At 37.6% G+C, this 15,580-nt stretch overlaps 1 protein-coding gene across 1 annotated transcript in view; it reads right to left on the bottom strand.

Moving 5' to 3' along the window:
* The window catches only part of COPB2 (COPI coat complex subunit beta 2), a 30,322-nt gene that overhangs the window by 454 nt on the left and 14,288 nt on the right, over positions 1-15,580 (bottom strand). The window contains exons 7-21 of the mRNA XM_081072780.1: positions 15,239-15,338; positions 14,442-14,584; positions 13,996-14,195; positions 12,317-12,427; positions 10,207-10,295; positions 10,013-10,119; positions 8,757-8,900; positions 7,994-8,124; positions 7,643-7,850; positions 4,113-4,223; positions 3,009-3,223; positions 1,210-1,302; positions 945-1,125; positions 694-759; positions 462-533 (exon numbers count right to left, since the gene is read on the bottom strand). Of these exons, the coding sequence (XP_080928906.1) occupies positions 462-533; positions 694-759; positions 945-1,125; positions 1,210-1,302; positions 3,009-3,223; positions 4,113-4,223; positions 7,643-7,850; positions 7,994-8,124; positions 8,757-8,900; positions 10,013-10,119; positions 10,207-10,295; positions 12,317-12,427; positions 13,996-14,195; positions 14,442-14,584; positions 15,239-15,338 (1,971 nt within the window). The remainder of the gene's footprint in view (positions 1-461; positions 534-693; positions 760-944; positions 1,126-1,209; positions 1,303-3,008; positions 3,224-4,112; positions 4,224-7,642; positions 7,851-7,993; positions 8,125-8,756; positions 8,901-10,012; positions 10,120-10,206; positions 10,296-12,316; positions 12,428-13,995; positions 14,196-14,441; positions 14,585-15,238; positions 15,339-15,580) is intronic.

Below are 15,580 nucleotides of genomic sequence, written 5' to 3'. Positions count from 1 at the left end.
TTCTAGACCATCCCAATAAAGTGAATAGAATAGCTCAGTAAAGCGAAGTCACACCAAGTTTTTGATTTCCCAGTGCATGTAAGTTATATTTACACTATACTGTAGCCTATTCAATGTGCAAAAGCGTTGTATCTAAAAAGCAAACTACATCTTAATTAACACTTTACTGCTAAGAAATGCTATCATCTGAGCCTTCAGCAAGTCAATCTTTTTGCTGGGTGGGGGGTGTAGTGTCTTGCCTCCAATTTGTAAAAAATGCGTATCTGCGAAGTGCAATAAAACAAAGCACAATAAAATGAGGTATGCCTGTAGTCAGACAAAAGGACATCTTCCCGTTTCAAAGCCCCTACTCTGAAACTGATAACGTCCTGTAAAATGCGGAGGCCTGCACATCCTGCAGACACAGTGAGGGAGGGGTAAGGCTGACTTTCCAGTGGGAAGTTTGGGAGTGGTGGCCATACCTTTTCTTCTTTGTTGGCTGTGTGGGAGGCCATGATAACTGGAGTAGGAGAAGCAGGTTTCTCATCAAGATCCTGAAAGCCCAAGTGGAGATACACAGAAAAACAAAGGAATGTGTTCAGGATTTTGAAGTTTTCCCCAAGGCAAGGGTAATCAGGATTAGGAAGCGGGAGATGGTACTTAAAATCAATAAATCTCAACCAGATTATCTCATGTAGTAAGTATTCTACTGACCTGTTGTGCAGACTTTGAGGGCTGAAAGCCTTTTGCCTCTTCCATAACATTTCTTTCTTCATTTGGCTATTAGGGAATAAACCAGGAATGAAATGAAATATTTTGAAGTCATAATTCATCTATAAATTTGGTCTAAATCCCAGATCTTAGCTCTTAATGCGACAATAATGTGGTACAGTTCAAAAATTTAAGTCATGAATGCACTGCTGCCCTGCAGTCACACTAAATGAGGCCTGGCACCGGCCACGCACCGTGACAAGTGGGTATTGTTTGGCTGGCCACAGATCAGCATGTGTTTCCTTCAGCCATTCTTCCACAACAAAGGCTTCTTTTAGTCCAGGGAAAAGGTTTTCATACTCTGTTGGATCAGCAAGGGATTCCGCTGCTTTCTGATTGACTTTTGAGAGATTTTCTCTCCAGAGTTTCACCACCCTAGTACAGATATGGAAGCAAAGGGAGACTGAATAAGTGTGCTGTTTTTATTTGAAACATTTCTTCCTAAAATTAAGTCTGTACCTTGAAACCTGACTGGGTAAGTAAGTCCGCGCCAAGAAGGCAGCTTCTGGAAGTCGTCCAGTTCTAATCAAGAGCTCCAGGCAAGCATCGAGCCTAAAGATTAAAAAGGAGAGACACTGTTTCCAAGAATAAATGCTATTAACACTGGCACTTAACACATTAAAGAAATGTGGATTTAGTGTTGCAAAGTCAGCATTCCCTCCTCAATTTCCACACATATACCTCATTTCTGTCACTGAACCATCAACTTGTCACCACCAGTGTATTACATAATCAATAGGCTCCAGGAGTGTGAAGGATAAGACAACTTTTGTGACCATTTTCAACCTCTAACTTATTTTAACTCCTAAGAGGAATCTAAAGGGGCTTTTCAAGACAAGTTAAGGGAGCATCATTCTTTTAAAAGCTTCAGGATACATGGGAACAAAACAGGTTCACAAGTGGCAATGTCGAGGGCAGTGTCTCCAATATGGGCTGTGCTGGACAATCCAGTAGAAAATACCCAAGTGTCGTTTTTCATTTTAATTTTATTTTATTTTTTTTGATTTTTTGATAAAGAGGATAATGTATTTTAGAATTCAGAATTTCTTGAATTTTAGAAAGGTAACACTTCACCTAACATCATCAGCATCAAATAAAAACATTAATATTCTGCATTAACACAAGCATTAATATTCTGCAATAACACATAAATGCTAAATGTGATAAAACATACCAAGTGGCAGAAAGACAACTAATACCGTCTTTCCCTGAAAATAAGACCTAAGTGGACAATCAGCTCTAATGCATCTTTTGGAGCAAAAATTAATATAAGACCCGGTCTTATTTTACTATAAATTTAATTTACTAAAAATATAAGACCTGGTCTTATATTTTTTTTCTCCAAAAGACACATTAGAGCTGATTGTCCAGCTAGTTCTTATTTTTAGGGAGACATGGTAGTACTTTAGGTCAGGTTTTGCCCTCATAAAAGTTATAAAAAACTATTTTCAGAATATTTTTGGATTTTGAATTATGGGTAAAGAATAGTGGACCTCTTCTTACAAGGTACATAAGTTTATAAACATGTATGATATATATAAATATTATAAACATAAAAGCATAAATACATACATTGGGATATATCCCAAGTTTTATAATAAAGTTTTCATGATAAAGTGTGGGGTTTAAAAAGTTAGCATGTAGGGCAAGGTTAGTGAATATTTTTGAGTTTTATTTCATAACATGGTCAAAGCCGAAATCATGTGGTTTGTACTAACTGCTAGACTTTTCAAAACAACTTTTTTTATGCTTTATAGTTGCATTCAAATCTAAAAGTAACTGGCATCTTCATCCCCCTTTATTCTTGCCATGAACAGATCAGAATTACCCAATTTGGGTAAAATCACCTGCCATTCAGGTACCAGCTGGAGCAGTACATAACCTGCCATCATAAAATCAGTGTCAGGGCAATTGAGAAATGTCTCCACGTTGAGCCCCCCAGACTAATTTTCCTCCAACATTCAGACCAAGTGTGCTAAGAGCATCCTTTACTAAAGGTGAGTGCCACCTGAGAAGAATCTAAAAGCAAATCATTTCCCTCTCAAACTAGAAATGCCCCACTGACACAAAAACCCCAGTACTTCAGGGAGCACTATCTCTGACTGTCCCCACGAGGAATACCATTCGGCCAGGCATTAGTTCAAACTCAAGGGTTCATTCTTCACATTCTTCTCCAAAAACCACCCTCAAAGTCAGTGCAGAAGTAAGTGCTTTTAACTGCCATGCCCACTTCTTTTAGAGCCTGGATTAATACTTACTTGCCCTGTAAGAAGTAGCTCATGAACGCCACGTTATTCTTGCCATCTCGCTCCGCACCCTCTGCTAGCTTGTTGACCATACTAGCATTTCCAGAGGCAGTGGCCAAAAGCAGCAGCCCCCCATAATCCTGTGCGTGGTGCAGGCACTCCTGGGCTAGGCCAAACTGACATTTACTAATGGCGAGTTCAGCAAGTTGTTTCCACTTCTGTTCTGACTGTATGAAGAGAGTTTCCAAGTTAAAATATTTTGGGGAATATTTAAATTTCTAACATCAACATTATTCTATTAACCTATATTACTGTGCTGACAATGGGAGACAAAAAAATGTATACACATTTTAAGAAAGGAAAAAACTTAAAATTGTAATACCCAATGTATACTCATTAACAAAAGATAAATACAAGTCATGTTTGACATCTGCAATTACAAGAGGTGCTCAAATTGGTTACCATCAGCGCCCAGACACTTCTGATTACGGTGAACTAGTGCTTGAACAACGTTGACCAAAGTGTCCACTTGTATAAATTTTTTTTGCACCCCTGGTAATCTATATATATTTTACGTACAACTCTCTCTATATATAAAGTACAACTCAAGTACTGGTTCTATCAAAATAAAATGGAATGACAAAATGTATAAGAAAATGGCAATTATTCACACATACAAAATTAGTTCAAACAGATCAATTTTAATGATGCATGAATAAACATCAACCTATTATGTTTTTATTTTGTAATTACACAGCAAAAATAAAACTAAAACCATCTAATGGGAGTTTTAAGACAATTAGATAGCAATTATTTTAACGAGTGATTTAATACCAGTTTTTTTAAGATTAAACTTTTATGTCCTTAAATATTTAACAATAAATATTATCTATCATTTGTAGCTTCTCAGAAATCAAATAAAATGCTGCATATTTGGATGATCTTAACATAACTTCCAAAGTGTCAGAACCTTTCCTTGCATTTTTTAACAAGACCAAAGAGAGGCAATAAACTCACCAAAATGAATCACTTCATAAAACTTGAATAACACGACTTACAAGTACACTAAACACATAAAAGAACCTGGTTACCTTTCCACGAGTTATGAGTACATACCTCTGCTTCCACTGCTAATTGGTATGCAATTTTCAGTTCTCCAAGCTGAAGAGCAAGTTCAAAGCGATGCTCGGGGTCTGTGGATACTGTAAGAGCTTGCTGCTTGAAGCCCTAAACAGATTCAAAAATACATATGTATGTGTGTATTTATGTATATAAAAATGTGTGTGGTCTGTATAGAAAAGTGTACACACATGCACAGGGCAAATCACTTCCCTCTCAAACTAAAATACGCTGCTGACATAGAAACCCCATTACTTAAACAAAAGTAACATAAAACAAAATATTCCAATGAGTAGAGGAAAATTAAGGAGTCATTAACTGATAAGAATCCCAGCAGACAAAATTCAGTCACACAATGCCTACTGTTTTCTAAGCGATGGAAGCTGAACAATGCTAGATAAACTCAAGTAAAACAACTAGTAAAATTAGAAATGTGAAAGTAAATAGAAATGTCCAAAAGTATTTTAGAAAGTTGAACAGGAGTCATTAAGAAAACAAAAGGACACTGATGTAGACCTAGCTGTTCCTAACCTAGTCACTAAGCTGGGCCTTCCAGCATCCAGGCCAGTCCCTCAAAGAAAAGGAGTCAAACATAAAACCTTCAGCTTTTCCAGCATCTGTAGGTCATTTAGCAAACATTTGCTGTCAGGTCCTGACTGGGTGGCATACCTATGTCTTTATCGTTAGTCTCACATCCAGTTTATCGGCAAGTATTCCTTCCCCTGCTCCACTACTCCAGACTCACCAGGAACAGGCTTCAAACCAACTACTGTAATTTCTAAGTTAGCTCCTTTCCCAAGCGGCCCCTCCCCCTAGTCACCCACGAGTACACTGTAAACAAGGCATTCTGAATAACCTGCGTTACTCCTTCTCTTCCCTGGCACTGATGTAGACAATATAAAATCTAGGAGGACAGGAGATCTGTGAAACTAGTCATATAGGCAAGGACAAAGCAGATAACATCAGGTGGACTCAATACACTCACTTCTGTTTTCCTCCAAATCCCCACTGAAACGACACTAATGGGATTCTTATTCTCAGACACACACTCCCAAGAACACACAGAAAGGCAGAAGAGACATTAATAGCAAAATTTTGGAACCTGGAAAAGTGGAGTATAAACATTCAGGTAAAACACTAGATAAAACTAATCCGGAATCGGGAGTGAAAACAGCGTAGAAGAAACAAGCTGATTCACACCTCAGAATCCCCAAAGGTGTCTCGTGAAGAGTAGACTTAAAAAAACATAAATGAAACTGCCTGAAAGTCTGCATGAGAAGCAGATATCCGAGGTGCCTACTCTCCCGCACACCCCTCGACACCCACAGAAGACAGGTTCATTCTTTGGAGAGGGAAACTAGAGGGTCTCTGTCTGAGGGATACCTTGCACACCTGGAGGAAGGAGTACTGAGTATCAAAAGGAAAACGAGATTATGAGAATGGAATGTTGAGACTAAATGAAATACTAAACACTGAGACACCAAGCTGTTTTCTACTTAGTGCTCAGGATGATGGTAATTGGGGGAACTTCTCTGTAAACTTTAGCCATGCCAAGGGGTATGACTTAAAAATACTAAAATGCCGATGAGGGCTATATATGCCAATTAGAACGGTGCCTGGTACAATGTTAGGTTCAGTAAATTCATTAAATGAATAACTGAAGTTATTAAATTCATTATGTGAAGATACCGACATTGAGGTTCCCCAATCACATCACATATTGTAAGTCCATGCACAACAAACCTACACTCAAAACACCTTTTGATCTCCTTAGACCTCCACTCTTAAATGAGTGCCCAAGGAACATCAGATACCTGAGCAAAATCTCTAACAGGAAAAACAGATTAAAATGAACCGATAACTGCAACGTGAAGGAAGCCTACTATGTAGGGGGAAAAGAAAACTTCAAAACAACAACAAAAAACTATCATTCTTATCATTCATATGGGAGAAACTTTCACCCATAAACAAGGTTTTAAAAGTCCAAGAAGAACAAAAAGAGAAAACCAGTGCAGGAGGTCCAACATTTGAATAACAATTCCACAAAGAGAGACTAGAGAAAATGAAGGAAATCATCAGAGAAATGATTTTAAAAAACTCAAAAATTAAGGACATGCGTTTCCAATGAAAAGAGTTCATCTAATACCCAGCGCAATGAATTATAACTGACCACTTTCAAGGCCCACCATCATGATAGCTCAGAACAATAGGGACAAGATCCAAAAGAGAGAAAAAACAGATTAGGTACCAAGAATCAGGAATACAAATGGCTTTAGACTTGAACAATAACTAAAAGCTAGAAGGCTAGTTCTAGTACAATGTCTCTAAATTCTTGAGAAAAAATTACCCCCAACCTAGAATTCTATATCCAGTTAAATGGTCAATATGTTTTAGTGTAGAACAATGGCACCTTCAGGTAGTCAAGATCACAAAACAATCTACTTCCCCTTAATAACCCTTATCTCAGGAAACTACTGAAGAACACGCCGCAGCCAAATGAGGGAGTGAACCAAGGGCGACGGGATATAGGCAATAATAGCTCCAACTCAGAAAGGCAAAGGGGGAGCCCCAGTGTGATGGTGAAGGGGGGATATGCTTGATGAGAGCAAAAAAAACCAGACTGAAGCAGACTAAACATTTTGGAAGGAGATTTCAAGGAAAACTGGAGAACAAGCAGAGTTGGGAGAATAAGCGTAAGTGGATACAAAATAAGCAGTTTAAAATAAAAAGACAATTATTAACTCCAGGAAAAAAAAAGCTGCAAGAAGGGAAAGCTGTAATACACATAGGTCAGTGGTGAACAGTGTTTACAGAGCCATGATTAAACCATCGAATGCTGATCTAATCAAAATTATGATACGATTATATTGCGAGGATAAGGAATAAAAGTGGCAGGTATGTGGTAGAAGCAGGGGAGGTGAAAGATCAAGCCTCATCTATGGAGTGGGAAATCACAAGAAATGCCTAAAGCTGAGAAATAGCAATATAAGCACGTTACTGAGAATGTGGAAATAAATACCAAGAGAGTCAGCTAAAATGAATTAAAAATGATTAATTCTAGGGTGTAGAAATGAGCGGGGAGGACTGTTTTTTTCTTAAGCCTTACAAAACTTTATACTTCATGTACCTGTAACTTTGATTTAAAAACACCACATTGTGAAAAACGCATATCACTAATGGTAAATTTTGTTGTGTGTATTTTACAAAAAACCAAACAAACAAAGCCAGCTAGGATAGACAAAAATGCAACACAGACAGAAACGAAACTATTGATAGAATGGAAAAGAAGTCTATAGAAAGGGAAGACTAAAAATCATCTCTAACATTTAAATGGGGGTACCAAGCTCTGGGGTACTGCGAAAGGAGAAGGAAGAGTATAATGACTTAAATTTACAGGAGATACCACTGCCATAAGAAAATCGGTGACAATTAAGAAATTAAGTTTTTCAAACTCATACTAACATTCTTTCAAATTGCTAGTGTTAAAAAACACACAAAAATAAGATAAATAAACAAAACGCTCTTACCTGCTTTTCCAAAAAGTGTGCAACTCGGGTCCTCTGTTCTTTTGGAATGGTGGGAAGGACCTTATCGGCCATGCTGAAGTCCCTCCGCATTACAGCCGTCTGGTATTCCAACACTGAAACCAGCAGGGAGTAGCTAACGATGTTCAGTTCTTTATCCCCCAGGTAAAGCCTGTTGTCCTTAGGAATATAGCCCAGGAGATACATTGTCCTGTGTTAGAACAGAAATTAATTTAGAAGTAAGCCCAAATCAGCAGATAATCTCTCTCTCTCTCTCCCTCTTTCTTATTCTCTCTTTCAGTATATTTTTAAATTTAAGATGCTTAAGACAAAAGCAAAATGATACTCAGTTACCTGTCCAAGTGGGCAATGGTGACTATTTCTCCTCCGACATAATAATTTAATCTGTTCACAGAACTTGTGTAAATGAAGCAATCGCCTACCCACAGCCCTGTTTTCACAATTTCCTGAATCTCACCAAGAACCTAAAAGAAGGAAAGGAATTCTATTATTAATTTATGCAGTATTAGAAATCCTATCCATAACAAAAAACAATACAATTGAGGGTGATAAGGTAGAATGAAGAATGCAAAGCAAAATCCTTTTAATATTTCAAGAAAGAAAAGTCTATCATTAGAACTTCTATCTTGTTTCTTCATTTAAGAACACAATCATGGATGACTTTTTATAATGTAAAATCCTATTGTGTTAAAGCTGTGATCTAAAAACATGTTTATCTAAACTTCTAGCACACATGAAACTGGCATAAGTGTTTCATAAAATCTTCCAGGACATCTCCACAATGGATGATTTATCTGAAAGCTCACTTAAGTCACTCTAGCCAAACTGTCTTAAGATCAAAATACCTTTTAATTTCCTTACTGAAAGATATCAAAGTTAGTCTACAGATTTCCTAAAATCAAAGCACAAATTTCTTTTAAACACAAATACTTTCACACTTGATCTTTGAGCCATGATTTTAATTTTCACATTTTTACCATAATTCCTTAAATGCTTAGGTTCCTAAACCTAGTTTATAATAAAATGTTAAAATGAGTGACATTCTGTTATAAGAATATAGTTAAAAACAAAGCTGAAGTTGTACTGATGTAATTACCTCAAAGGCGTCTTCAATGCCATCTTCAGTAACACCCTCATGCGTTTCCTGGGCAGCCAAGACTTTTTCCGACAAATACTTAAGGATAAAAAATGACTCCTCAGTGGCAATACAGACTAGCTCTCCAGAGTCAGACCAGAAAATCTGTAACAGGAAACACAAAAACACAAATGATTTTGGATGTCAGTGGATGTGATAAACTGCATACACTTTGTTTCTTACAAGATTTATCTTCTTATATTAAGATGACTCGTGTACTTAACAACACGCTGTGCAGAGACATACATTTGGGAGGGTGGAAGGGCAGTGCTGTTCTAAGGGAGGAAGGGCCGGGAGCTGCCAGCACACACCAGCTGTGCTGGAACTCAGAGCAGCAGCAGCCTGTTTGTTCCTCACTGCTCTCCAGCAGCACTTCTCACCCCTTTCTTCCCCGTTATCAACCACCCATGAAATTTTAGTACCACAGATACTATATACTATGCATTACAGAGGGAGCAAATAAATGCATACGCATTTTAAGAAAAGGAAAAACTGTATTAAATTTTAACATATAGCGATAACAAAAGATGAATACAAGTCATGTGTATACACTTTTGGCACCCCCAGTATATATACATGTATATGTACCAGGTGTGCATATATATACACATCTGGTACATATAGAAAACATATATATATATGTGTGTATATATATAAAACGAATACTTATGCTTTATAAAGTTTTTTCACCCCTTAGGAAACAATTTTGTCCCCTTTGCTCACTGAGAAGACAGAACCAGGACCCTAGGGAGGTGGATTTGTCTCCAAAGATAATTTCCTGAAGGTGAAAGTTGTCAAAGAAGCAGGCAGTTCTAAAAACAGAAAATTTTGTCCCGGAGATGGTTACCAAAAATTGAAACAGCCACTGTCAGCTAAAGTATAAAAAGGCTTTCTGAACAGAGTGGAAGCTTTTTAGGCCTTTCCACATCAAGAACTCTCAGTCTTGTCTTCAAAGCATGCTTTTTTTACTCAGTCAGAAGCCATTTCAAATACGAAAAGTACTTGACATTTGTATAACTTTATATTTTTCAAAATAGCCAACATCTATTTCCTCATTTTAGTTCCATAATTCTGATTTTGTAAGCAATCCTGAGGTAAATGGTGCTGAGTCCAACACCATGGAACGGGGACAGTAGGGTACAAGGACATTTCTTGGTCTCAGGGACCCAGAGCTCATTATACAGATGCACATTCCCAAAACAGTGGCGGGAACTCACATGTTTGGGCTGAATTTCAATTCTGCGTATGAGTTCTGTATTGTCCCAGTCATAGAAAGCTAAGCCATTTACAGACCTGACTCCCAATAAGAAGCCTCCATAGATACCTAAAAGGAACAAAAAGGTTTTTGTTTAGATATTTTCTGAGCCATTACAAAGCTTCTAAAAATGTATCACATATAAATAACACTCACTTTCAGCTCCAAAATCTGGTTTAAATGATTTCTTTTCCTTAAAGTTCTTAAATATCTTTACAACACTGTTGCTTTCTCTTATTGCGTATCTGGGGGAAAAATAGAAGGCATACAGTATATTATATACTAAATCATAATTCCACCAAATGTATCTTCAAATACATGAGTAGTGAATTATGCAGAAATATAAAATATTTGAAGATTCACTGAAACAATATTTTCCCTAAGAGATCAGTGAACTCCTTAGAGTTGGACAAATAATGAATGGGTTGCACATTAGTACACAAATTACTAGGGCTCACAAATTATTTCAGGACCTGAAAAAGATCCAAACGTCCATCAGTAGGTAAGTGAGTAAACCGACTAATATATTTATACAATGGAACACTACTCTGCAAAAAAGGGAACCAATCAAAAACATGCTGAGCTAAGCAAGACATTAAGAGTATATACCGTACAACTCCATTTATATGAAACTGTGTTTGTCTTTTTAAAGACAAATCTAATCTACAAGTGACAAAAAAGCAGATCAGTATTTGCTGGGGCCAGGGAGCAGGGGCAGGGTACTGACTGTTAAGGGAAACACGGGAATTTTTTTGAGGTAGAAATGTTCTGTATCTTGATTGTGCTGGTGGTTCAAGTTTGTATACATTGGTTCAAATTCATTGAAATGCACACTTAAAATAGTGCTTTTTATTTTATATAAATGATACCTCAAAAAAGTGGCTTAAAAAATTAAGCAAAACTGTGCTCGCTTCAGCAGCACATATACTAAAAAATTAAGCAAAACTTGTAAGTGGCTCATTAGTCAGCCTTGTTTGGCAACAACTTTAAGAAAATTGCATATATTTGGGCATCTGCCTTACAAAATGAGCGAGCCTGTGGCCATTCCTGGACATTCAGGAATACTTACTGACATGTGCTTTGCTCAAGACAGAAAAGTTGCAGAGAAGGGTTTTGGAGGGCTAAGGCTGAAAAGAGGGAACTACCAAAGCAGAGGGAGAGGTATGCTGAGAGACGTAAGGCAATTCATGAATTGTGATTTTGCTTAAGATGATCACAAAGTACCTGTTAGTATACGGAACTATGCCTGAATGAGCGTAGTTAGGAAATTTATGAAAAGATCAAAATAATTCCTTACCTCTCAATAAACCTTTGTGTTAAGAAAAAAAATGATTACACAACACTGAAGCTTAGCTTACCCACTGCTGGGACCAGGGGCAACACAATATGGGGAAAACAAAACAAAAAAACTGTGAAGACGTAATTCAGTGTAAGGTCTGAAAAAAACCAAAAGCCCTAATGTCTTACACGCACCAAACAGGAATGAAAAATGAACCAGTTGGCAACTATCTGCTATAATAATTTAGAGTTAAATGTTGTTTCCTGTTTTTAATGAGAACATTTTATGAACATTCTGAATTCAGACAGAATTTGTTAAGAATGGGAGGTGGTGGTAGAGGAGGGAAAAGATCAAATATATGGTGATTGAAGGACTGACTCTGGATGGTGAACACACGATGCGATATACAGCTGATGTATTACAGAAATGCACGCTTGAAACCTATAAAATTTTACTAACCATAGTCACCCCAGAAATTTAATTTAAAAAAAAAAAAAGAGTGGGAGGTGGGTAACATCACAGAAAATGAGTTTTATAAAGACTCAACGAAGCTCTCATCAAGATGACATCAGACTATAGCATTTCTCCCAAGCGACTTATAAAGGGGCATTAGCACCTCAGGACTCCAGGTCACAGGGTCACACCAGGTCACCTGCTAAGGACCTGACTTAAGGACCTCCTCTGCCTTGAGCCTATAAGCACCAGGCCCTGCCATGGGCTCCCATCAAGGAAATGGGTGCTGGGTCCCCCATTTAATGGGATTATTAGGTTAATTTGAGCAAGCCAGCTCAGTGCTGACTATAGTAAAAAGGCAAAGGCAGCTCATGCTGCACAGCTGTCTATGACTCTGATCTTCCCACAGACAGCTCTGAGAACTGGTGTTTAACGTGGAGAAACATGGCCTACATTGGGCATCAGGAACCTCTTTAACACAGGCGTATGCATTTGCAGTCAGTGCAGGCTGGCTAGCACACAGCCAAAACTTACTCTGAGGAATCATGGGCCCATGCAAACTCCTGCGCCGACCCAAAGCTCTTGTTTCTCAGGGCCATTGCTGTGTAGATGATATACTCGCCATCACCACACACCACCACAAACCTAGAGATTACAGAAGCCAGGGAGGGAAGTACAGAGGACCAACAACATGCATAAGAAACAATGATTCATATTTATGGTATAATATTTCCGATCACAAATGTTATTTCAGTTGACTGCTACAATTGAACCTAATATCTTTTAAAGTTACACATTTCTTTGAATACAGAGATAGATGTAAATATTCTATCCAAAAATCCAAAAGAAAATTATGAAGATGGGGTTATTGCTGAAAATGTTACTGCGTTGCTTTCTCTTATAAACAAAGGCGACTGAGGACAGGAAAATGAGAAGGGCTGGGGGTGTGGGGGAGGATTCCCCTAACCGGGCTAGTATTTGTTCAGCACCAAGATGCCTAGTAGTTTGCTCACTACATTTATACCCACAGAAGGCCCTATCTTGTTGCAAGACTAGGATCATTTTAAGGCTGATCATTCAAATGAATAAAAACATCTCACTCCAGTTTTCAATGACTGTTAAATTTGTCAAAATAAACAGGATATTTTAGCACTTAAATATTGAGTAAAAATAGAATGTTGCAATCAAAATTTTCTCAACAGACATAAAGTAACCCTCTTTAAAAGATCTAATTTAGAACACTTTATTGGCTGCTATTGGATTGCCAAAGGTGAAATGCAAAACAAAGCAAAAAAGTGTTTTATGATATTAAGGGAAAAATATATGTGTTAATCTTCATAAAAAGATTTTATGACAAATAATCATGAATACCATTTACTGAACTAAGCAGCATACTTGGTTTACATACTTTATCTTCCTTAATACTCAGAACAGCATTATCTGGGCACTCAGAAAGTGCCCAGATCTATTGTAAAATAATTTTTAAAGCTCCACAGGCTTAAATTCATCATGCTAGCAACTCTTCTCTCACAAGATATGTGGTGCTTTATAAATCTTAAGGGAGGAACAGAACTGATGGTTCAAATTGAAGAAAAAGATTTATTGCCAATCCCAAAACTTTTTCAAAAGATACATAGCTAGAGCCAGGTTTTCTGCTTAAAGAGCAATGAGTCAGCAAACACTGAGAGCACACCTACTAAGTCTCAGCATGAGACGTGACCCTTGCCCTCGGAGGGGCACAAGGACACAGACCCAACACATCTGCAATAAGAATAAACCCAAACTATTTAACTGTTCAAAACTGTGCCATGGTTATTCAAATAATTTGTGTAATATTAACATATTTTGAGTAATGCTTAGGTTACTTATTTGAAGTAGTTTTATGGGAAAAAACATGTAAAAGATGATAATTTTCTCTTACCTGGTAACATACTATTTAATCTCAACCTACAATAAATTTCCTCAATCTTAATATGGTATAAAACAAAAAACAAAACAAAAAAAACTGTGCCATGGGACCAGGCCAGGAAGGTAAATACGCCTCACCTCGCAGGCCAGCTTGATCGACTGGCGTGGCTGCGCTGAGGACTGTGAGGCCAGAACAAAAGCTCCGTGAGGACTACCCACCATCTGGCAGCAGCGGACATGCTGGGGACATGCAAACCCTACGCTAACGTACACAGAAGCTCAGAGAGATTTTGGTGCCAGCTTACCGCCCATTAGGATTGTGCTGAATAGTCTGAGGGTATATTTCACAACTGCCCATATCCTTTACTGCCAGTGGCAATCTTTCTCCATCTTTAATTTCAGCATCTCCCATGGCTTTTAGGTTGGCCTGCTGCACTTCTGAATGCTTGGCCCAAATTATCTTCCCATTGGCGTCCATGGACATCGCAGGTTCCTCCCGACCAAGCTGAAAGAATGACAAATGGCTCTTAGCAATGAAAAGGAAAACAAAACCACAACACAATTAACATTTTCTATTTTCATTTAACAGACGGTTCCTTTCTTTTGCTTCAAATCAAATCTCCAGTGCTTAATCTCTTGTGCTTAATGAAAAAAGTGCCAGTTTAACAAAGCTAACTGGTGACTTAGAAAATGACTGTACTAAAACACATGGAAAATTGCTTCTCCTGCATCCAGTATAATTAGAGATTACCTTAACAATGATACTCCCTTCATCATAGCCCAGAGCAACATTGTTGGACCCTCTCAGACTGGCCACGCACCACACCCTCTCCATTCCATAATTCAGCGTGCTTTCAAGGCGGTACGTGCTTGAATGCCATATACGCACGGTTCCTAAAAAGAAGTATTTCCTTTTAATTTAAACAGCCAACAATAATTTACACCAGCTCCCAAAGTCTTTATATTCAAATAGAAAACACTTCCTAGCAGCTTATTTTTTTAATCTATAGTCTATAAGTGATCTTATAAAGCAACCTATAGTCTATAAGTGATCTTATAAAGCAACATAAATAAATTAGTAATAGAAACTTTGTAAGAAACTAAAACTAAGAAATGTAATTTTAAGTGTGAACTAATGACAGGATTTCCTGGGTACAGTACCTACTATGTGCTAGGTGTTAAATACACGTGATTTCTTTTCATCCTTTCACTATAACCCTGTAAGGTGGCTATGTCTGATCCCATTTCATAATTTGCTCAACCACACATCCATGAAGTGGCAGAATCTGAATCTGACTCCAGGTTCTGGACTCCAAAGCACAGGCTTCTTCAGTTTTTCTCTAGGCTTTTTTTGGCTGTCCTCGTATTTAAGTAACAGAGTCAAAACACGTTAGAATGATGATGATGATGTCCATTTACTCTTTTATAGCTTAAGTATTGTACTCTAATAAAAATATTAAAAATCCGTGGAAACCTTCGATTACAATGCAGGGCACTACCTGACTTAAATATCTACTTAGTAATTGTAAGCATACATTTCCAACTTACCATCTTCTGAACCTGTGATGATGATTGGCAACTCAGGATGAAAACTGGCGCAAGACACATTTTGGGCATGTCCTTCCAGTGTCTGTACACATGTTTTATTCTGTAATCAAGACCCAGAAAACATTTTTATTAGTGAAAAACAAATAACTCATCTTTAATTTTCCCAGTGCACACATACATTATAAATCATAATGGTTATGACAATCTAAATAATATTTAATAGACATTTTGAAATAGAATTATCTTGTGTGTACATATTTCCTCTTATTATTTGATAATATAGGCAAATGTAAAGATCACATTTAAAGACACACACACACACACCACCACCACCACCACCAC

Source organism: Rhinolophus hipposideros (genome assembly GCF_964194185.1).
Source record: "Rhinolophus hipposideros genome assembly, chromosome: 14".
Lineage (NCBI taxonomy): Eukaryota > Metazoa > Chordata > Mammalia > Chiroptera > Rhinolophidae > Rhinolophus > Rhinolophus hipposideros.
This window is presented reverse-complemented; position numbering and strand designations above follow the sequence as displayed.